This window comes from Haemaphysalis longicornis, unplaced genomic scaffold (genome assembly GCF_048455015.1).
Source record: "Haemaphysalis longicornis isolate Haplotype H1 unplaced genomic scaffold, Haemaphysalis longicornis Haplotype H1 scaffold_1, whole genome shotgun sequence".
In the NCBI taxonomy this organism is placed as follows: Eukaryota; Metazoa; Arthropoda; class Arachnida; order Ixodida; family Ixodidae; genus Haemaphysalis; species Haemaphysalis longicornis.
Genome location: NW_027526203.1, coordinates 349,334,949 through 349,358,884, shown reverse-complemented (window position 1 = coordinate 349,358,884; position 23,936 = coordinate 349,334,949). Strand labels below are relative to the sequence as shown.

The 23,936-nt window shown below is 47.9% G+C and overlaps 1 protein-coding gene across 2 annotated transcripts in view; it reads right to left on the bottom strand.

Moving 5' to 3' along the window:
- Positions 1 to 14,027: 14,027 nt before the first annotated feature.
- Positions 14,028 to 23,936, bottom strand: part of LOC144170726 (luciferin 4-monooxygenase-like) — a 49,626-nt gene continuing 39,717 nt past the window's right edge. For both annotated transcript variants that reach the window (XM_077700705.1, XM_077700712.1), the window contains 3 exons: positions 23,229 to 23,373; positions 19,158 to 19,421; positions 14,028 to 14,188 (listed from right to left, as the gene is read on the bottom strand). In XM_077700705.1, coding sequence (XP_077556831.1) covers positions 14,064 to 14,188; positions 19,158 to 19,421; positions 23,229 to 23,373 — 534 coding nt within the window. In that variant the 3' untranslated portion in view covers positions 14,028 to 14,063. The remainder of the gene's footprint in view (positions 14,189 to 19,157; positions 19,422 to 23,228; positions 23,374 to 23,936) is intronic.

Below are 23,936 nucleotides of genomic sequence, written 5' to 3'. Positions count from 1 at the left end.
AGTGACAGAACTAAGCTACTTTACATTCCTTGACGGTAGTTGCTATGAGCACGTCATGTGCTGTTAATTCTTCGCGTGATTTATTTATACGGTCCGGAATCCTTACTTATGCTAATGGTAAATTATGCTTATCAAACTCTTCCACACTGCTGGCGCATTGCCATTACCTTATGGCTAAATAGAGCTTATTTCCGAGGATTACAGATGACTCTTAGTTGCTGTCTTGTTCGCATGCTTCATTGTTTGTTGCCGATACCACAAGAAAAGTTTCCCATTTCCGCAAAAAGTCACGGGTATACTCCAGCGTACATCAAAGCGACAACAGGTTAAGGACCCGGGAACGACCATAGGCCTGTGTACACACCTTGCGCTGCGGCGACAAGCCCGGGCATGGCCTTAGTCCAACAAAACTGCTTGCTTTCTAGAGTGTTAGCCTTCTATAGTGTTGGGATTATAGTGTTAGTCAGGTCTCATAAAGAGCTCTAAACAGCCGTCATGAGCCAGCGCAGAAATTGCTAACGTAGCCTGCGCGTAAGCGGTGTATGTTTAGTACGGCCACAGATCAGCTTCAGGACACCTTCCCTTGCATCACCTTTCAGGGGCGAAGCACTTTAGGGGTTCGGGCTGTCGGCGTCTCCTTTCGCCTCATGTAGTCACGGTACTAAAACACCGGGACACCCGCTTTCCAACGCCTCGCGCTAGAACGTTTCAGGTCCATGGGCAAAAACGCGTACTAAAAGAACACAGCGGGATACTCGTTTTCCAACGCCTCGTGCGATTTCTTTGCATGCTGCGGTGTGTGACGCGAAGACAACTTACAACCAGTCTCTGATTTAATTGCTTAAATCCGGTTCAACGCAAGAGAGGGCACCACCGCCTCAGCAAGTGCACGATTGCTCCTCCCACCGGCGCTTCTCCGGTGCCCAATCAGCGCGCGCCCTGTGGCAAGAGAGAGACTTACAACCTTTGAATACACTTATACACCCTATGCTTCGCCCCTCCACATGTTTCACGTTAGTGGCGATGGCACGGGATTTTTAGGTTGAACCTGACGAGACCGGCCGGGCTTTGGGGTTCATATTGTAAAGCAAATGAAACCTGCATATGCTGTGGCCTGATCCGGTGTGGTCATGTTCCCGTGCTATTGGAACACATTAGAAACGAAAGATAACATAGCTTCAAATTTGTCTGATTCCGTTCCTGTTTCTTAATCGAAACTGCCACAATGCCCACGGCTTCCATAATATATATACTTCCTGGTATCCGGAACACCTCGATTTCAGCCCTTTGTCAATAATTCTTGTCTAGGTAGAAACTCATAGCTATGTAGTAGAAGGACAAAATCATAACCCAAGGTGTTCGAAATAAATGTGTGGCCCCTAAAGCTATTTGTAACCGCACTTGAAGGCTGGCGCGGTGCCGGCAGCAGTTCTCACGTTCACCGAACGAGCGGCAGAGCGGTTTACAAAACTGGCAGCGCCATCTTTCCTACCAGTGGTGATATGCCTGCTTTTCTACTCTCCAGAAACCGACAAGAGGAGGCGCTCTAGAGTCGCGAACGTTTGGCGGCTCCCCGCCACGGCAAGGTGACAGCAAGCGAAGCTTCGAATGGGGATGAAATGAAAGAAAAATAATGAACGCAATACCAGCTAAAAATATACGAGGATGGTGAAGCGAACCAAAGGCGCAGCTGCACAGGAAGGAAAAAAAGGGATGAGCCACTCTCCGTTACACGAGGGGATTTAACTTATGACAAAAAAATAATTTATATCTTTTTGTTCTCGCTCAAAATAAACGTTCATTCCTCCTCCCCTCTTCTCAAATGGGTCAATTCTTGCTCTCTATGCAGGCAGCTCAGGGGAATGCAAAATCAGTAGGCTTTCTCGAAAATCAAGCCAATCGTAGAACAAGCACGCACGCACGCCCGAGCACGCCGCAATCGAGGCGTGGCTTTGTATTCCTTGGGGGACGTCTGCCGCCTATGAGTTTTTGACAGCGTAGTTGGTTGGGGCGGTGAAGTGGGGATGGGGAGAGGGGGGGGGGGACGTTTCGGTTTTTAGGTGCTTGACAATTCGAATCTTCGTCGTGATGTTCACCCGCAAAGGATGTTCTGGCTATGGCGAACACAAAGGTGATGGTACCGAAGGTTGTGTATGAACGTTATCTCTCCGGTAATAATTTCGCGTTAAACATACTCGTCCCCCTGTCCTCTCCATGGCTGACGGTAATCGAAGACGCAGGGCTGAGTCTAGGTTAATTACTACTAATGACGACCGTTGTTAACATCGTAGCGCCATTTTGCGATCTGGCCGCCATGCGGCCTCTTGACAGAAGCTTTTGCAGAATCATTCCACGAGAAGGCATTGAACCAAATAATACGCATGCACCGTAACAGCAAAGAAATAACTGCAACCGTAAAGTTCATTGGGAAGATTTTGGACATAATGCTCAATGGGCACGACGGACGGAGGCAACGACATCAAGAAATACTTTTCTGTGTTTTCTGGCAGAACCAATATGGTTGCTCATTTGAAAGCATTTTATTGGAACGGTTCGGCAAGTCTGTTGCTAGCAGGGCAATATCAATGACATGCGAGAGGGGCGACAATGGGTTACAAGGGGAGAGAGGCGTAGAATGAAGATTCGGTCGCCTGCTGATGCATGGACGTCATAAGTAGTTAGCCGAGAAGCGTGGAGACGAGCTCGCCGAAGGAATTGGTGCGAATAAAAATTATTTTTTTGCTAGCAAGCGCCACGGTTCCGACGTCGGCGTTAGAGCATGTCGAGTATGTTAGGGTCAACCCAGAAATGTTAGAAAAAATCACAGACTTTGCCCTAAAAGATGGTCTCTATAAGATGGTTTAATGGCTGACCGACTACCTGTTCAAGTTCACCAGTCACAAATGAACACCGGTGCGCATCCGTCTTGCCCCACCAACCGTAATGTGCCATCAAGAACTATGCCGGACACCCCCTCCCCTCAAGGGAAGGCCAGTGTGTGTGTGTGTTGCTCCAACGGAACCTCGAGAGACAGCTACAGTGACCGCTACAGTGAAGCTTGAACATTACTTAGTTGTACTACAACTTTCCCAATACTACTTTCCATTCCCTACCCACAGGGCTTTATAGCCTCCTCCCTGAAATAAAGTCATTCATTCATTCATTTTGAGGTCGTGTTTTGGCACCTGCTCCCTACGTCTCTATTCTTGTGCATGTGTGTTATTCGATCTAGTATTTTTCTTTAAAAATACACTGTTCTTCAAACTCAAACTCGGTTCTTGTGTGGTGACGCAAAACCTATAGGAAGCGCTGCAACAGATGCCTAGGGATTAATTTAGGCCGGTATGACGGGTCCCGAAATCTCGGCACTAAGAATTTTTTTTTCCTCCATGAGAAAAAAAATTGCGCCCACCTCCCCACGAGGAGAACCCTGTGTAGATGCGACGCATCGTGGGGTTCACTTGGTGTTTCCGTTGGATTGATTCCGAAATCGCGTGAAACGTGTCGGGAACGCGCATGATTATTATGTTTTATGATTATTATTATGTTTTATTGGCCAATCTTGGTCAATCTCTCTAAGTGGTATGCTTGGGGGTTCGCTGTCGCAACGACCTTTACTCCATCATTGTTGCTGTAAGTGGGAGCTCCTTTTCTTTTATTGCAAGTGTTAATCATTGCCCCATCATGCGTTGTATCAGTAGCATCTTGACAAAGTTTGAATGAGTCAAGGATATAAGGCGCGTTCGTAGCTTTCGATTCTGTCTCGGTTTTGTGGCGCAGTGGGAAGAGCACTGTGTACCTCGCGTTCCGCCCACAGGGTCGTGGGATCGAAACCGGGTGCCGCTAACTATTATTTTTTTTATAGTGTAGGGGGAGGGGTGTGGACGGACAACAACGCCGTATGGAGGGACAAGGCGAGTGAATGAGATGCAGTCGCATCTAAAACGCACACCGCGAATAGGGCGCTATCCCGCAGCCTCATGCTCAGTAGCGCGACGCCTTAGCCAATGCCAGAGGCGTTAAAGGAGCCATGAAGACAAAATAGAACCTTGTTGAATTTAAAAGGACTAGCCTTTGGTATGTCACTAAGCTCTATTCGAGCCCCGAAAGACGTTTTTTACCAACAACGAAAAAAACCGCAAGAAAAATTGCAAATACTGTTAAGTTTGGCGCTATATTACGCTTTTAGTGACGTAAAGGAAGGAACATAAAGACAGTTATGTATCAGCATGTTAATGCACATTAGCATTCAAGCGATACGATGAATCGGAATTACTCAGGCCCCACTACAACACCAAGTCATGTTACTTGGCGGTGGCTTTGTCGGAGGCCGCCAATAGCACAAAGATCACGTGACGTCACATTGACTTTGCCAAGAAGGGGGAGAGGCAGTCACACTGCTTCGTCTATTTTCTTTACAAAAAATTTCAATTTATGTGGGTTTAACGCGCTGAAGCTACACCTGGGCTATGAGGCCGAAGAGAAGCGCTCCGGAATAGTTTGAACCGCCTGGAAACCTTTAAGGTGGGCCGGAATGTAAACACTCGGGCTTTTCGCTTTTTGCCGTCATCTGAAAAGCGGCCAAGCAGCCGGGATCGAACACGCGTCTTTGTGCTCCGCAGCACAACCCCTTAGCCACTGAGCCACCACGGCCGCTCATAGGTTTTTTATTATATCTATAGTTTTTTTGCCAGTTTGAGATAAAATTGCTATTATTTTCACTGGCACAAATTAGTGTTTTTAATTATGACCAAAGTTGTATTTCGTCTTCACGGCTTCTGTAACCAGTTTTTCAAGATTAACTGGTAGTATGGTTAAGGGACACAAAACGCATAGAGTGGCACGGGTAGAACGTTAATATTCTCAGGGGCTTCACAACCACGCTTGAACACTTACTCCCCATTCCGGCCTCGCGATAGTGATGACTAGCAAGGCTTTTTAAAAAGCACAGGACATAGAGGCGACACAACCTATAGTTAAAAGGTGCGAGGAAATTTGGTTTCTCTTAAGCGTTGACGGTGATTGTTCGTAAGAAAGGCACGTACGTGCATGCACACACATTTATTTCGACATTACTGATCCTGGAAATGGTGCCTATTATTGATAAATAATCCACTCCAAATGTATATCCAAGTGATGAACCCTATATCTTGAGGTCCAAATGATGTTTCCAGCTGCATGCGGCTTTGCGGCGACCGCGTTCGAACAGCACACGAACCATGACGTTCGTTTTCCAACGACGCGTTCTTGGTTGTCTTATCAGCGCACATTACGTCACCCACAACGTCATACCTTCGGAGAGACAGGTAGTTCTGACACAAGCGGCGAAATGCGTTTGCTTTGGGGTAAGGTTGATCTATGGAGTTCTACTCCGTACACTAGGCTCGACTTAAAGCCTCCCAGAGCTGACGGGAAGTCGAATAAAGTCGACGACGGATTATTCGGACCCTTAAGGGACAAATAAAATGTCCGAAGAATCAGGCGGTCCTAAAGAAAGAAAATATGCCCCCCAAATCCCCTGCTTATTGCTAAATGTTGTATCCCCTCGTTGGGTATGCGCTATCAACATCCCCATCATCATTATCGTGTAAATAGCACTGTTATGAACCACCGTAATGCCCCACCAACGCCACGGGGTAAAGCGGTGGTATATGTCCTCACGCGCCTTCCCCAGCAAGCCATTGACCTTCAAAGCTGGTGCTCCCGTGGCAAGAAACTGCTGCTGTGAAAGTTCAACTAAGTCACTGTGCAGTGATCCTCGTATCCTGCTATGTGCGTCCTCGCAGTGGTCATGCCCCGCGGGCTCGGTTTGGGTGGATTTCCCATTTACGAGCATAACATCTCGGTTGCCCCATCCTCATCGCCGGTGACTTTAATGCTCCGCACCCAGCCTGGGGCTATGACATGGCGAGTGCGCGAGGTTCAGATCTCCTCAAGATCATGGAGAATGCTCGCTTCACTCTACTTAATGACACGACCCACGACCCAGTCAACTCGCCGCTCCACGTCTAATTGTATGCCTCCACGTTCCCCAGACCTAGCTTGGTGGCTTGGTCCATTGGCCGTTACTTGGCGGCGGGAGCCAGACTGCTGGGGTAGCGACCATCATCCCATTTACCTCGATATTTCATCTTCGCCCTCTCGTCGCGTATACGTCGTAAATGCCATATTATCAAGTGGGACGAGTTTCGGAAGTCGATTAGGCAGATATGAGCATTCAAAGAGGACCCTTTATCATCCATACAAAGGGCTCTTGAAGATTCTACAACTGCAAACTGGGTTGACGAGAGACGCCCTAACCCTGATTTGCGCCTCCTTCAGCTGTGGGCGCAGCGCCGCCAGGCAGAAGTGTTTGCTTGTCGTAATCCCAACTCTCCGACTTGCCAAATCCGCCTTAAACAGCTCACAGCCGCGGCTCGTCGCCATGAACGCCGGCTGTCCCGCCAGCGCTGGCTTGACATGTGCGCTTCGTTAGGGCCTCAGTCTTGACTACGCTCCATATGGCGCGTTTTTCATTCTTTGGAGCGATCACCACGATCCCAAGATCCTGCTGCGTCAGCGTTCCTCACGTCCAACCAGACTTCTTTGCAATTTGCAGATACGCTGGCCCATACTTCATACCCCGATTTTGACTTGGACCCAACCATCATGCCCCCTCCGTTCACTCTTCCGTCCGGTGCTGGTACGCCGCCATCGGAAGCAGCAACCGAGGGTATACTCTCACCATTTACAGTTGCGGAACTGACCGCGGCCATTGACACGGCGGTACTCCTGGCCCCGACGGAGTAACATATGAATTTTTCAAGAACCTCGACCATTCTTCTCTGGAGGGACTCCTAGAGGCGTACAACCGGCTTTGGCTCACGTGTACAATCCCCCCGGCCTGGCTTCAAGCGGACGTTATCACTATCCCGAAACCCGATAAACCGAGTACTGACATCCCCAACCTCCGACCAATAGCGCTTACGGCGACCAATTTGGAAGCTGTTGGAACGGATGATTGCCACACGCCTTCAGTGGGGGCTCGACGAGCACCATCTATACCACCCATGCCAAATTGGATTTCGTCCCCACCTTGGTGCAGATGATGGTCTGGGCCACCTCTCCGAGATGATCCTTATTGGTGGCCGATCCCACCGTGTTCGCTCTGTGCTGGGCATGGACGTTAACAAAGCGTACGACCACCTTGGCCACGCCGCCGTCATTGCGGTACTTCATCTCCTTCACCTGCCATCCCGCCTATGTGATTTCATTTCCTTCTACCTACGAAAGCGCACCTTCTCCATACGTCTCAACGGATCTCCCATAGGTTCCTTCCAGCTCCGCCGTGGTGTGCCTCAGGGATCTGTCTTGGCCCCCTTGCTTTTTAACATGGCCATGATACCTCTTGCCTGGCGACTTGGTGCTTTTCCACACATCTATAGTATCATCTATGCAGACGACATCACGGTACGGTCCGTTCACCAGGACCTTCACGTCCAAAGTGTCCGCCCCTGCAACCAGTGTTGTACGTAACGGCGTTCCAAGGAACGGCGTTCCTGGAACTAGTTCCTCTTTGGAGGAACGAAGGAACGCCACCGTTCCATTAAGGATCGGTGGAACTGTAACGGTAACTCGTTAGATTTTTGAAGGAACGGCAGGAACGGCGTTCCTGCCGTTACATCGCCAGTATTTGGCTGTTTTTGTTGCCAAAGCTCGAGTACAAAAATCACAAGTCGTCGTGTTTCTCTTCCTATAAGCTGCCCAATTTGCCCGCCCTTCAGCGGATTGTGCTTCCTCGAAGGTTAAAGGCAGAAAAATGACCACGCAGTGGTTCGCAGCTTAGGCTTGCTTTCATGCCGGTTGAGCTTACGTGGCGTTCGACGGGTGAACAGCGCTTCCGGAAGAATGCTTTTCACCTTTCATCGTTTGTCTGGGGTGGCCAAAATGCCCGTCTGGACGATAGAATTGTTGGCGCCGCAGGTTCTTTGTGAAACCACCCCTTCTGTATATTGTCAGGGGTAATTACAGCATTTGTTCTCGCGAGGCGCGGGTGCGTTGTTGTCGGGGCAGTTGCGCTCGCTGTGAGGTCATTCAAAGGGTCGCCGGCTCTCAAAAGAGCTGGGCGCACCGCAGTGTCTCGGGATGTCGTACTGCTCGAAGTTACAGAGTACGTGCGCAGTTCGTCACGGCGCGGTCTGTCGCCGATCTGGCGGGAATGGGCCGACGGGAGTGCAAGGTGCTTTTGTATTGCAAGCGTCGTGTTGACAAAGGGCAGTAATTCTGTCACTGTTGGGCATATTTTCGTCGCGCGCCGTATGGACAATACCTGAGAGAGGCCGCCTGTAGGTCAACTACCAGCGCTCTGAGTTGCTGTAGTTGGTCGGTTTCAAGTTAAACCTGTGTTATACTTGTGCCTTGATGAATACCTGGAAGTTTGAGTGAGAGTGTTAGTGTGGATCACGTGATTGTTTGTGCTCAAATATTTGGGTTTTCTTGACCTGGCCAATCAGCGGCCCAGTGTGTGTTAGTTAGAACTTAGTAGGTCCTCGAGGCTTGGTTTTAGTGTAATAAAACCGAAGTGCTTGGTGTTCTTGGACAGTCAGAGCGAGAACTATAAAGTCCATTTACAGAAGCTTGAGTCCGGTCGGTTGACAGAACCAGAGCGAACGCGGAGCCCCTCTTGAGTTAGCTAGGTTTAGCCAGAGAAGACTCTGGTTTAGCTGAGATAATTTAAGCATTTCTCTGTTTTTTATGTGAACTTCGTTTATCGGGGGCGCAGGAATCGCGCGGCGCCGAGACTGACCATAAGAGAGAGAGATAGCTGGTTTTTTTCGTTTTGTTTGAGCAAGTAGCAAGTTGGGTCTTCGTGGGTCTACCGGACATTTGAGAATCATCGAACGCCATCTTGCCTGCTCCAGCACCAACCTGGATTCTGTCGCCTGCTGCAATGTGTTTTCTTACTCGCAAATTTGTGCTGTACGATCCGCAACGCTTCACTTTTGTAACCCCCTTAACCAAATCCTGCAAAGGGTCCTGTAAAGTATTTTAAATAAACTGTAATATTGAATCTAATCCAAGAAATTTAATTACCTTCCTGCACGTGAGTAACTTTGTATTTGCACATCTGACGCGCAGGAAACTTACTGCGTCTATTGTATGTGTTGCACATATAATAGACGAGCAGCAAAAACGCAGTTAGATATGTCTAGGGTTTGTGCGGAGCTTCCTGAAAAAAAAATTGTCAGGGAGCGTTCTTTTTTATTCTTTTTATTTCTAGATAATCTGCTGCCGGCGGTGTTCATATTCGTATAATATACGTAGTTCGATTATAGTTTTAAAATTCGAACTCTATTTTACCTATCAGACCCTATATTTTAATTTAAAAAATTGAATGTAACGTTAAAGTAACGAAACGTTCCAATTTTTTAACTGGAACTGGAACGCGTTCCTTTCGAAATAAAGGAACTTGTAACGGTAACTCGTTTCAAAATTGGGAAGGAACGAGGAACGAGGTTTCGTTCCTATTTTAGAGGAACGTGTACAACACTGCCTGCAACAAGCTCTAGATGAAACCAATTTTTGGTGCAGGTATCTTGACCTTACGCTTTCTCTTAACAAAACAGCCCTTCTCACCGTGGCCAACGCATGGGGCCGTCGGCGGTTGGCAACCTCCCCGATCCGTCTGTCGGTTCAAGGCACGCCTATACCAACATCATCTACCCTGCGGGTGTTGGGCTGAGATATTACGGCCACCGGTTCTGCAAAACCTTGGATTCGCTCTGCAAAGCACCAAGCTTCACAATCGCTGCATCTGTTCCGTCGCATGTCTCAAAAAGCCGGCGATGCGGCCTCCAAGATGGCCTTCATGCTTGTCCGAGCCATTCTTCAGCCTCGCATAGTTTATCAAGCGCAATTCCACTTTCTTACAAAGTCAGACTGGGCACTACTCGAATCAATAAACCATTCGGCTATGCCAGCTATAACTGGTCTTCCAGCCCTCACCCCCGTCCCTATTCTGCAACAGGAAGCGCAGCTCAACACGTTTGATGAGGTAGTGCATCAGCGTCGACAAGCCCGCCTCCAAAAACAAGCCCTTGACCATGATTCCGCCGCTCTTGCAGCGTATATGACCAGTTCACCAGCCCCACCACTATCAAACACCAATATACGGCCCCCATGGAAGTTCCACCAATTAATGGATACACGACCTGTTGCCCGTATTCATCCCCGGACAGTTGGTGCTCCGATTCCTCCTTCTATGGACATTGGTAGCCCTTCGTCTACGCTGATGTTTGTCGACGCCAGTGCTTCCGATCCCTTACTTCATACGGCTCTACTCTGCCCGACTGTGGCTCCCGATCCAGTGACCTGCACTTACATAACAACGGAGACGTGGCCATCAACGCAGGCAGAACTCCTTGCAGTGCGTGATGTTCTGCTACACACATCGTTGGTAATCAACCATGCTTCACCACAGTGTACAATTTACACTGATTTGTCGGTAGCTGTTCGTGATCATCGTAAAACTCTCACGTCCAACGAACTTCTGCTAGAAATCCAGGACATAATGGACACTTATCCATGTCGTGTGCGCGTGTCATGGCGCCAACGGAACAGCCACCCCGCAATGCAGGCTGCAGATGCCGGAACACACCCCGTGCGTGTGCAATATCCAGCTCCTCTTGCACCTTCGTCAAACGGTGTTCTCCTTGCCAGTGCAAAAGAACGTCTACGGCGCACCGCGCGCGCTCTCATACCCCCGCGCGGTACAGATCTCCCTGGCGGGTTGTCTCGCCAAGATGAGGTCCATGCTCAGACGTCTTTGCCTGGGAGTCGCCCTCACGCCAGCTGTGACGAGGTCCTGGCCTCCTCAATACCATGCCCCGTTCAACTCCACCTGCCCCTTTTGCCCCGCTCCAGTTGACCAGGCTACAGCAGAGCACCTGGTGTGGAGTTGCCCTGCTCTGCGAAGCCTACGCGCTGTGCACATCGCCACCTGCGGTCCGCGCCCCGGACGTCCGCCAGATTTCATGGCGTGGATACAAGGGCCACATCATGGCCCCCTTCTCCGATTCCTTCGGGAATCCGGGGTGTATCTGTACATTTAATTTCCCCTTATGCTGAATAGCAAACTTCCGCAATAAAAAAAAAAAAGCTTAGAACATCGTTCCGGAGCGGGCCATTCGCGGTGCACCGACGGAAAGCGACCGCAACTCTCCAACCGACGCAGACACGCCACGCCCCGTCCAGTCCAACAGGCTGGGAACAAACAGTACCGCTACCGAAGAGAAAGCTGGTGTGCTGGACACTTCGCGTTCGTTGCGGAAGCATATCCGTGCTGATTTCAAAAGAATTCTTACTGATGCCGACGAAATAATGTCTTCACCGAATCACCCCGTACCGAAACTGGAAGCTAACTTAAAGAACCTCCAACAAAACAGAAGCGATCTAATCGAATTGGATTCCGATATTTTCTACCTGATCGAAGATGAAATTGAGCAGGAGGATGAGGAGGCGGATCGATACACGCTCTGCTTTTTCAGAGCGAACGCCTACCTCAACGATTGGATAGAGTTCCTCAAAAACAAGCAGACTTTAGACATCTACATCAAATCTACATCATTTTCAGAAATGGCAGTCTTTCTCGAAACGCCGAGAGACTACTTCTCGTTCAACGAAAGCCTGCTCAAGGCAGTGAAAGGGAATGACGAGAACCTACCATCAACCATGAAGCTTGGAGAAACAGAAACGGTTCCTGTTGAATTGGACGCAGCGGAAGCATCTGAGGAAACGCGCATTGAGCCGTTACCAGGTGAGCTTGAGTACAGTCGTCAAAACTTAACAACAAAACACGAGGTGCCTGCCTACGCACAGAATGGCAGCTCACGATAGCTAAAGCCGCATCTTTGGCGCTTGGTTATCGGCACTCACGATGCTGCCCTACTGCACTCGGGTGCATCAGCGCATGCGCACAGCCGAGCGCTATCTTACGTAAGCTCCCGCTCTGTGCATACGCTGACACCTCGTTCTTTGTTGTTGTTAACAGTTTTGACGACTGTACATGTTTGTCCCAGACTTCATGTATGGGGAAGGCTTCCCTGTACTTGAAACCGCACCCACGAGTGTATGCCTACCAGTATCTCATGCGTGCCCGGGAAGTCTGCTTGACAGAGCAGGTCCAGATACTGCGGCATGCATGCACCCTGCCCATGAAGACATTCTTACCTCCGAGAAGAGTTCCTCTAAGAGAAAGCGTCGTCGGCCTGGAACCTCGCGTCAACCAACGTTTCCAGCCCCGTTAGAGCATCGAAACCTAATCACAAGAGAAAAACGCGGACCGGGACTCCGGTAAACTGCCAGTTCAGTAGACGCGTACCCCTGAAAAAGAGCCCCCCCACAAGAGGTTTGAAGATTGGCAGGAAATTGTGAGAGGCCGTATTGCCATCTCCTAAGGACATGGACAATCGGCTTTGAACTCGTGAAAACTTGCAGTCTCACCATCTGGACGCAAGTACCGACCCTCTGCCCTCCGTCCCATTATTACGATGTTCCGCCCTTATCAGGCTGCAACGAAGACTGAGGCACGGGTAAAAGCGAAGGCTGAGTCCTACCGATGTCACGTGACCGTTACGACTCTGGCCAGTACAGCAAAATATTAGGATCGCAGACTCGTTCATTTCCAATGATCTCGCGGGCGCGAGTAAAAGATGTACAAGCTGGTCCGAGGCGACGATGGGTACAGCGGCCGTTGGTACAGGATGAAACATCGTTGACAGTGCTGGCTTGTACATCTTTTACCCCCGTCCGCGAGATAATGATTGGATGGGCAATAAATCCGCCGTCCTAACGTTTTGTTCTACTTCTCCAAGTCGGTACCTGCCCCGTGACATTCGTTGGCCTTGTACCTTTTCTCATCCATCGGTGTGTGAACCTGAGCCTGTCTTCTCTTGCCTTAACGCTAACTATTGAGTGAGGAGCCATGCGAGTGAATCGGCACGCTTGGCTAAGCCGAGCGCGGCCTTTTGAAGGTTGTCACCGGACCACAACACGGGCTCCGTTGAGTGCCTCCCCGCAGGCGCATTTCACGCAAAAAAAAAAAAGTTCAGTAAATTCCAGAAACAGCGTCTTGAAGCACTACAGCCGATTCAATCAAATGCTAGCCAGAGTAGCGACAGAACGTGGTTTTCGATTTTCCGCAGCACGACCACAACTCCTACTCGCTAAGCCCGGCAACACACGTGAAACGCACGGCAAACACAAAGGCGAAGAGGCAGTCGAAGCTAAAAAAAAGCGTTCTTGCCGCCAGCGACGCTGTTGCAGAAGCGGATGATGCTAGGCATGATAGCCTCGATCCAGCGTCAGAGGTTACTAGCGGACGTTCCGGCAGGCAAGGCCGGCACTGGTTTTGAGGCTATATGGGGAAAAAGAAAACAAGATGACGGTGACACACCTCAGTATGCGTGGCAGCCGGCCCGGCTGACGCTTGAACGAACCGTCCGAAATATCGAATAGTCCGTCCTAGCATGTCCAAAATATTGAGCTGCGTAATACACTGAATGTATGCATTATGCCCAGGTGCCGGAGAATAGTCCGAAAAATCAAGTATGTCGGAAAAATGAGGCAACCGAAAAATCGGTCGTCAACTGCATTGTGAAGGGCTGGCGATGTGTATACACAACCAAGTGGTTGGGAATGAAATGAAGATGTTATTTGGTTTGATTTCAATCTCTCCGTCGTGTGCCTGGCCGGTAAACTTTCGGGGACCTTTCAAGTGCTTTTAAGGAGGTATCCACCCGCACACAGTAAATTTATGCTGAAAGCCGAATAAAAAAGAAATTACCCCAGATTCACGAATTAATGCTCCATTTACCTGTGACTGCTACATGTGCACGTATACACTGCCTTACCAACGCCACCCTGTTCAGTGCACTCCTACGTGTTCCCGCTATCTACTTGCCTAATGGACGGGCAAACAGTTGTTTCAAGAGACCCCAGCATGCAACCTGTTTTTAATGACAGAACTTGGGGAACAATGGAAGATCGCAAACTTTATTGAGTGATTTCAGGCGTATCGGGTGTACCTAAGCGAAAGACTGTAGGTACATGTCTCTAAGTTCGCGACGTAGATATTTCCCAGATTCCGACTTTGGTAGCTCGTCCATAAATTGCACGCCACCGTGAAGATGCTTGTGGTATGCCGAGGTCTCTGAAAGAAAATAAGAATCATCACTGCGGAGGGCAAGCTACTTCTGCCTTAATCGAGCTCTGCGAATAATTCTGTTCCAACAAATCGCAGACGTGTAAGAAGGAATTTTTTCGAGATGAAGATTATTGTCGGGAAATTACCTTATTTAATGTAGTGGTTCCTTCATTATTACGCTAAACAGCGGAAAACTGATCCGTTGATTAAGCACTGAAATGTCTACAAGTAAAGTGCTAATCACTGAACAGGCCTGCGTATGACCCAATCAAACCTAATCGTAAGAATTATTTATGCGCGTTGCTCAAACCAACAGCTCATGTCGGGGAATGAATGTCCTGTCCCGCTCAACGCACCATGTCGGGAACCGTAATCAGATGGTTTTTGAGTGAACGCCGTACGGCTTTACTATTTGAAAACATCAAAGGAGATGTAAGCAGGATAACCTCTGCTTTCTTAACTCCTGCAATGGACTATAATGAGTAACACTGTTCGTGAAACACCAGATGATATTCCTTCCCTTGCAAAGTCAAATAACGTTCTAGTTGGTGCTGCATAGCTGTAGTGAAAAGCCCTTATACTTTGATCGGTAGCAACAAGGACTAGAATGACAACGACACCGGACGAAGCGCAAGTGACAACTGATTTATTAATACACATTGAACATATATGAGGCGTTTTTTTTCGAAATGCACGACATCTACAAACCGAAACTAAGTCAGATAAAACTGCAGTGACAAGAAAAACTGGGCAACTTTCCCCTAAAAAAAGAGGTGGAAAGAAAATGGGTGAGATAACGCCCTCCAAACGTGTACACAGATCGTAGTTCGCATCGAAAATGAGCCAAATGCATTTGCCCAATGGGAGTTTGCTTTTGGCTGGAATGTTAGGACTGTTTCATGGGTGTTTTCACAAGTTATTTTTTTTCTTGCTTTTCGGAGCCGGCTTTTCATGAATCCAGGCGGCATTGAAGATCGGCGAAATATCTGCCCCAAGACATCGATGACAAAGTGAACGGAAGAAGAAGAGAATGAAATAAAAGAGAGAGACGTGAAACAATAATTTCATCACGTCTCCCCCGTCCCTACAGAGTAGCTCTGGTTATATTTATTTTGTTACTCCCATATTTACCATATTAGTACTTAAATAAATAGCAGCCGCTTACAAACCCTGACAAATCCCCCCCCCCCCCCCCTCTGTGGCTACGAACCACTTCATTAAGGTGAAAAAGAAGATAGAGCAGCCTTCTTGTGAAGAGTTTTGGAAATTCATGGTACGGAAATGAAGAGCTTGCATAGTTCGTGAGTGCCTTCAAGCGTGCCCAAGACAATTATCCTACGGAGGAATTCGAAAAGAGTTGCTAATGCTTCCAAGAAGACTCATCTTCCCTTCATGTATAGTTCTACTGTTCTTGAAGCCCTGTTCTTGAAATAATACCATCTCGCCAAAACTGTTCACCGCTTGTCCGGAGGGGATACTCAGGAAGCTTTACAGGGACAACGCAGGACTAGGGATGAACGGATCATACTAGAGCCATTTGAGGTTTGCAGTCGACATAGCCTGGCTAAGTGGTCGTTAGAGCATCTGAGAAAAATGCTCGGGGCACTCAATCCGAAAGTTTGGACGCGGGGCGACAAATAAACATGAATCAATCTGAAGTAATGATAAACATGCCGAAAGTGACACCTTCAGCTTAAGAAACGCAACGCTAGAACAAGTACAAGAACCTAACTACCCGAGACAAGCTGTCAGTGCGGACCCAATCCATGAAAAAGAAGTCCGGCGCAGAATGGGTATGACTTGCGGTCCACTCTGCGAACACTCCCAGATAATGAGAAGTAAGGTGACTCTATCACTCAAGAGAAGTACCGTATTTACTCGCGTAATGATCACACTTTTTTCCCAAAAAATATGATGCAAAGTTAGGGGTGCGATCATTATGCGAGGTAAATTTCTCGGGAAAAAGTTTCAGCGCAGAAAACGCGAAAATGCAGGTCAGAAGGTTTACGATAACTCTCATGAACATAATAAACATAACAAATAAACACATAATAAAAACTCCACTGCCCACCGAATGACCAGTGAGTGATGCAAAATGCAGCGTTTTCATTACGGAACGCGCCGGAATTACGGAATTGCGGAACCCGCCGTAACGAGTTTGCTGTGAGGTGAGAACAGGTCGACCAATAAGTGGCTGCTGCTGTCACAGTGTGGGACATCAAGACGCGTCTGCCGACAACACAGCAAGCCGAGCGCGTTTTTTTATATGTTTTATCAGTTCAGTGTGTGCATTTAGTGAGTTTCTTCCGCACCAATAATGAACTCACGCTTGCCGATATCGCTAATATCATCAAGTCCCCGGCAATAACGTAGCCATGTCCGCTTTGAAAGAGGAGGAAACTAACGTAAGCACGACCATCGTCGTCTAGACTTGGCACACATACGACATATGGCTGCGGCAAGTTCAGGGTGCGATCATTACGCGAGTGCGATCATTATGCGAGTAAATACTGTATATATATATATATATATATATATATATATATATATATATATATATATATATATATATATATATATATATATATACAACCGAAGCATTCTGCCGGTCGTGACATATGGAGCGGAAATTTGGCTCTTTACCATGCAACTGTAAAGCAAACTTAGGTCGGCCCAACGGACCATGGAACGGACAATGATAGGAGTAACACTTAGGTACAGGAAGCTAACTCCCAGGGTAAGGGAACAAACTCGAGTAGATGACATCATAGTCGAAATAAAACAAAGAAATGACCTTGGACTGGCCATGTAGAGAGACGAAAGGACAACCGTGGACCACCAGGGTAAGAGTGGATACCGAAAGACGGGGCTGGAATAAGGGGAAGGGCAAAAACTCGATTAAGCAACGAAATAAAGAAATTTGAAGGTAAAGAATGGACTCGAGTAGCGCAGTACAGGAGCGGTTGGAAGTCAATGGGAGAGGCCTTCGCCCTGCAGTCGACTTGAGTAAGCTGTTGAAGGGCAATCAAGAAAGCCAAGGAAAGCAAAGCGAGAAATGGGGTAAGTCATTTATTATCCTTGATACAGATGCAGATATTTTTAAAGAAAGATAGTGGAGAAAAGCATGCCCGCCGGGAGGGATATTTTTGCCCACCGGGCGGTGGGCAAAAAAGAATCTGCATCTGTATCAAGGATAATAAACAACTTACCACATTTTACCCTTTGCTTTCCTTGACTTTCTTGACTGCCTCCTACTTTAATTCTGTCTTAATTTACCAAGACCCTCACTTCCCATTCCGATATTCGCTATATATATATATATATATATATATATATATATATATATATATATATATATATATATATATATATATATATATATATATATATATATATATATCTGATGGAGGCGAAAAGCAAAAACGCCCGTGTGTACGAGATTTCGGCGCACGTTAAAGATCCCCAGGTGGTCAAAATTAATCCGGAGCCCTCCACTACGGCGCGCCTCATCGCCTGCGTTGCGTCGACGCGTTAAACCCCACAATCAATCAATATCTATATATATATAAAGAACGAGGGAGCTTTGAAGATGGTCACCAGATAGAAATAATACTTTAGAGAAGGTAGCGGCCTCAGACATATGCCAACGTTTCGACAAGGGAACTTGTGCTTGAAAAAGACGAGTCCCCTCGTCGAAACGTTGCCAGAGGCCTCCGGCCGCTACCTTCTCCAAAGCATATATATATATATATATATATATATATAGAGAGAGAGAGAGAGAGAGAGAGCATTATTCGGAAAACCGCCAACTGTGCAAGGGTCGTTAGTCCTCACGGGGGCAACGCGCACCACACTGGGCCAATTCGGTGTCCTCCGGTAGGCGGCACAGTTCTAGTAGAAGGGGGGGGGGGGGGGGGGTCAGGGTCAGCCAGGGCGGCCTCCCCTGACCCCGGACGAGAGCGAGACAATGCGGGTGGTGATGGGTGTAGGCTCTTGCACTCCGAGGGGAGTGGGCATGCCCACAGAATGTGTCGAAGGCAGGTAGATGAGATGTTGTAATATGGACAATCATCGCGGTAGAGTTTGCGGTGTAACTATTTTAGGAGGGAGGAGGGATTGAGTTTGTAGTCTGCGGTATGTATGCGGTATGTATACGGTATGCCGTATACGGTATGTATGCGGTATGCATACGGTATACCTTATACGGTATGTATACGGTATGCGGTATGTCTGAGTTTGTAGTCTGTGGACTGTTAGCCTGTGCGTGAGCCATATCGTGGTGAGAAATGTTGTCTTGCGTATCTATGAAGGGCAAGGATGTCCAAGTAGTTGAGGAGGCTGTCTCTCCAGGACAAGGGGAGATCCGCTTGCGAGGAGGAGTCCACATTGGGCTCCCGGGTGACTGCATCTCGGGCCTGCTTGCTAGTGCTCTTCGTGCACCGATTTTTCGCTCCGTCTGTATATCACTGCCATTCTGCTAATCGGGCTGTGTGGCTGTTGTGTGTCCCATGTACTACCACATATATGGCCCAACTCTACTTTTTTCCCTTAATGGGAGGTAGGATAATTTATGCACAAGATCTTCTTCAATTCAATATGCTCACTTCCTACCCTCAAGGACTACACCTGCCATCATTATCTTCCCTATTGATTTGTCCTACAAGATCCCTTCGCAAGATTACTCATCTCTCTGGCATCGCAATGCTGCAACTGATGCGGAAGTTTCCACGGGGCCAAACCCTTTTTCGCAGTCTATATATATAAAGGACATGAACAGGCGTTTTTTCCTAATCCTCGAGCTTCTCGATCACCTGGTTGATGAAGCCAACGTGATTCATTGCCTTATAACCCTTCATAAAAGTAACCCGTTCTCGGAGTTGATCCCACGCATTGCTTGGGTACTTCTAAGCACAACCTTGAATCATGGCCTTCTTTGGCATCCCCAGCCACACGGCGCCTACGCATTTGATCTTACCTGCAATGAGCTCGGATAGTTGCTGTGCCACGTCCTGGGGCGACAGACCTTGGGCCTCTTCGGCTAGCACGACGAATGCTCTAGGCGCCTCTCCGTACTGCCGGTGCGGCACGCCAGCCACGGCCGCCTGACGGACCAGCTCGTGGCGCATGAGCAGCTCCTCGAGCTCGGCGGGCGCTACCTGTTGGTCCATGCACTTTATCAAGTCCTTCACACGGTCCACGATGTACAACTGGCCATGGACGTCGTAGTGGCCCACGTCGCCTGAAACACAGGGCGCGCACCACCTCTTCAATTCAAGCTGTCAGGTTCGGTGCGAAACGACTCCTCAAATGGTGGGCGTGCAAAGGGAATAAATTTAAAGTAATTGAGGGCCCCCGGATGGTGAGGCGAGCGGGCATCTCCGATACCACTAAGGCTCCATAGCTTACTGAAGGTGGACGTAGGGAATGCGTTGTATCATTCGACTTAAAGTCGACAACGGGCACAGGCCGCTGGACGCACAGTGAGGTTGACGTTGGTTGGAATGTCGTTAGGTTCAGAATTAAGGCACAACATAGCCACTCAGGTGGATTGGCAAGTGACGATGACACAGTTAGAAGCCCAGGGCAGTTTCAATCCGTCGTGTCTTCAGATGAGTCGATCTGAATACGCCGAAGGATCCTCCTTCCCGGTCGCCACGCCTCCCTATATGCACTTAACGGCCAGGAGGCCTTCGTTCTCTCAATATCGTCACCAATCTCCATATGGCTTCCACATCAACATACCTGCCCGCAATGCTAACATGCCAACTCAAATGAATTGGCCAATGACGATGACAGCTCACTCGTTCACTGGGATTTGGTTAGTGAAAGTAACACCTGCTCAAGACCTATTACCAGTGCCCATCGGCTGAAGGTTCAACATATCCAGTCAAATGAACACCCTGATGTTTTCAAGTAGAACAATGCTTTAGCATTCGGAAATCATGAAAAGTGCTTTGGTGTCCTCGGAGATTTTTTTTTTTCTTTACAGGCGAGTAATTACGTTTACTGGGTGAGGTGAAAATAGTTCGGTGGTGATGCTCCCTAGATTTACAATGGGTAAGTTCAGACGCCGGAGTAAGATTGAATGACGTGAGTGACAGCCTAAAACATGCGTAGCGCTTTGGACACACATAAGCAACGACGGCTTGCCGTGAGCTGTATACTCAAGATAGCACTAGCGAAGAATTTGCACCGGTTACAGGGCACGCCGCCTCAGTGTTAATTGTGCAAGCGAGCGTCTTCACCGGGACGTGGGAATCGTCTACCAACAGCGACCCAGAGCACCACATATTCCACATGCATGGCTCCTTCGAAATTTGGCCCTCCACGGTCTCTCTTTGGGGGTGTGTGCCTCGTGGAAGCAGATATTTTACCATCGTTTTTAGAAGTATCTCTACGACGGTGCTACAAGGAAAGACCTTTTCAAGCGGCTGTCGCATATGCGCCCTGCAACAATTTCTTCGAGATGTTTTTCCGAGACTTCAATGGCCGCGGTGGCGAATCAGGGTGCAAGCTTGTGCGGTACCTCCCGGAAGCTGTTTTGGTGCGTCTGTGACCCCGATAATGGCAACAGGCTCCGAGCCCACGCGGGTACGAGCCTAGGCAAAACAAGTGCTGGAAAGGAACTAATTGCTTAAAGTGACCACGAAGACGAAATACAAGTTTGGTTCATTAGAGAGACTGCTTTGTGCCGAAAACAATGACCAATATTTTATCCTAAACTTCGAGCAAAAATGGAGCAGAAAACACGTGAAGCATGGCCACACCGCCACTTTCCAGCAACTTTTCTATGACGTCACAGAGTCTTGTTCGTGTGATTGGCGGGAGCCGAACTAACCCAGCACTAACAAACATGACTGGGCGATTGTAGTGAGGCCTCAAGTTTCATTTTATTGCCCCACTTGAATGCTAACGTGCAATTAGCACGCTGAAAATTGTTTTTTTTTAGTGCTGGACCATAAAGCGTCACTCCTGCCTGTAACACGTCACTGTAACGCTAAATATGAAAGTTTTCAATACTTCTTGCGTTTTTCTGTTAAAAACATACCTCGTGGCTGTAGTGCATGGCCACACCGCCACTTTCCAGCAACTTTTCTATGACGTCACAGAGTCTTGTTCGTGTGATTGGCGGGAGCCGAACTAACCCAGCACTAACAAAGATGACTGGGCGATTGTAGTGAGGCCTCCAGTTTCGTTTGATTGAATCATTTGAATGCTAACGTGCAATTAGCACGCTGAAAATTATGTTTTTTTAGTGCTGGACCATAAAACGTCACTCCTGCCTGTAACACGTCACTGTAACGCTAAATATGAAAGTTTTCAATACTTCTTGCGTTTTTCTGTTAAAAACATCCCTCGTGGCTGTAGTGGAGCTGAAAGAGGTACTTTAGCCTAGTTCTCTCAAGTTAAACAAAGCTGTACGTTGTCTTCATGGCCCCGCCAAAGGGGCCATAACGACAAAATAAAATTTTGGTTCGCTCAAACACTACAATTATTCAATAACAATAATGTCAAATTTAAAGCAAACTTCTAAGAACTACGCTAGATATTAAGAAAAAAAGATGACTAATGATGACGCATCAGCCATTTTCACATCGGCTACTTATGACGTCATAGGGACATGTTTGTGCGATTGGCCGCCTCCGACCAAAGCCAGTGCCAAGAAACATGACTGTGCGATTGTATACAGTGTTGCACCCATTGCTGTTTGATCCTATCAGTTGAATTTAATTAGTACAATCGGAATTGTCTTTTCAGTACTCTTCCTATTACAACCTCTGCTGACGTTGTGTAGCGCGAACTTTAAACGTTCTTTCAATATTTCTTACCAAAGACTAGTTCTTTAGGATTAAAAAAAACTTGTATTTTGTCTTAATGCTTCCTTTAAACCGATGGCATTTAATGGCACCATAACCATCTCCACCACCATTCTATACATACGTTACAAAGTGATATATAAACGTAAAAGCTTACGAACTTTACTGCCGTATCCTCGGCCAACTCTGTACAAGTAACTATCATACATAACTCAATGTTGTGTCACTTTCTTAAGTTTTTGGAACAGCTTAAAGCGCGAAGGCAGACGAAGACAGAGAGAACACGGGACAGCGCTTGCCCTGTGTTCTGTCTTAGACTTCGTCTGCTTTCGCGCTGTAATGTGGTCCATAGCTCAGTACCAACTTGCCCAACAACATATTATTCTGCGTTCTTGACTATATAAGTGGATGCGCAGGAGTTTAAGATGCGAAGCCTTGCACTGCGTGCAACTTTCTACAGTTACTCATAGTTACACAAAAAACATATTTGGCTATCAGGTAGTGAGTCATATTATACCCACAAATTACACACCGCGTATCTTCTACGCGAGGCCGCGATCATTTCGACTTAAGCAGTCGTTCGTTTCACTTCTAAATCATGTTTTTAATCGCATCGAATTATGGAGTTTGTGCGAGGCTATAATACACGTACTCGCCTCTCACTCCGGCTGGTGGTGATCTGCTGCTGTCGGTGACACTCATGAGGGTGAAACACGCATGACCGCCTCTTAGGGGGCCCTTTGTAACAAGCTTTGACCGTAATAAGCTTTGTACGGCGCGTTCAGGCAATAAAAATCTAGAGAAAGCCGATACAGCGCATGAGCGCCTATCTGCTATGCAGCGCTATCCCCGTACTCGCAAAACAAAGGCGGCAACAAGTGGCGCAGAAGTCGCGAAGCTTGGAGCCTATAGGCGTTTCTCGAATACAGTTTCGCCAGTAAAATTCAGATATTATTAAACAATTTTTAATAATATCTAAAGAAGAGAGTCGAAGTGGCGATCAGACTGCTATGCTTTCTGTACGCCGAGAAAAGGCTTGGTGCAGTATTGTAGCTTGACAGTTGAGTAAACTGTGCAATTTTTTTGGCCGGCCAATGCGTACGCAAGCGAAGGGATAATTCGTGTACAGGCGCAGGGGAGACCGCCTGTGTAAATACGTCCACAAGCATGGTGTGACTGAAGAAATTCAAGCTAGCTAAGTGCTACGCTGAAACGAGGCATGTAAGTACCTGTCTTATACCAGCCATCTGGGTCAATGGCGTTATCAGTAGCTTCCGGTTTGTTCAGGTAGCCAAGCATCAGCTGCGGTCCACGCACCAGGATTTCACCGTCTTTGTCTGCAGCCAGAGGCTTCCCAGTGACCAGATCTAAAACCTGCAAGAAGTATCAACTCGCAACTGTTCTGGACCCTCTCTCTTTAAGAACTGAAAATTCAACCCTGAAGGGGCGGGTACGAAGATAAGTTATATAAAGCTTCGCTCACAGCGAAGCTCTATACATCATTGTGTCTCTGTGCCACGCACTACAGTGCATTACAATTTGTTCTTATTGAGATCACCACTTCTGTTGCTCTATCGTCATTTTCATACAGCAGAGAATATTTTTTACTTATACCGGCTTAAATTGAGTCTTAGCCCCACGCATTCAAGTTCGTCGCATGTCGCACCAAACTCAATTTGACGGAAAATTCAAGCTCACACTTTTGCGCATGCGTATTCAGGTGTGCCTCTCCTTGTCTCCTCATTGCAGTTTGAAGGATGGAAGAAGGTTGTGCAGAGGAATGAGAAGGCGCACGGCGTGAAGGGAACTGGTGAAGAGGTAGGCGGCTGGTAGGAGGACGGCGGCTGAATAACAGCTGGGCTCGCTATTCAAGAAGGCCGCTTGTTTGTTGCGACAGCTCCCTGCACCCCAGCTGCACCTTATTTCTTGCTTCGGTC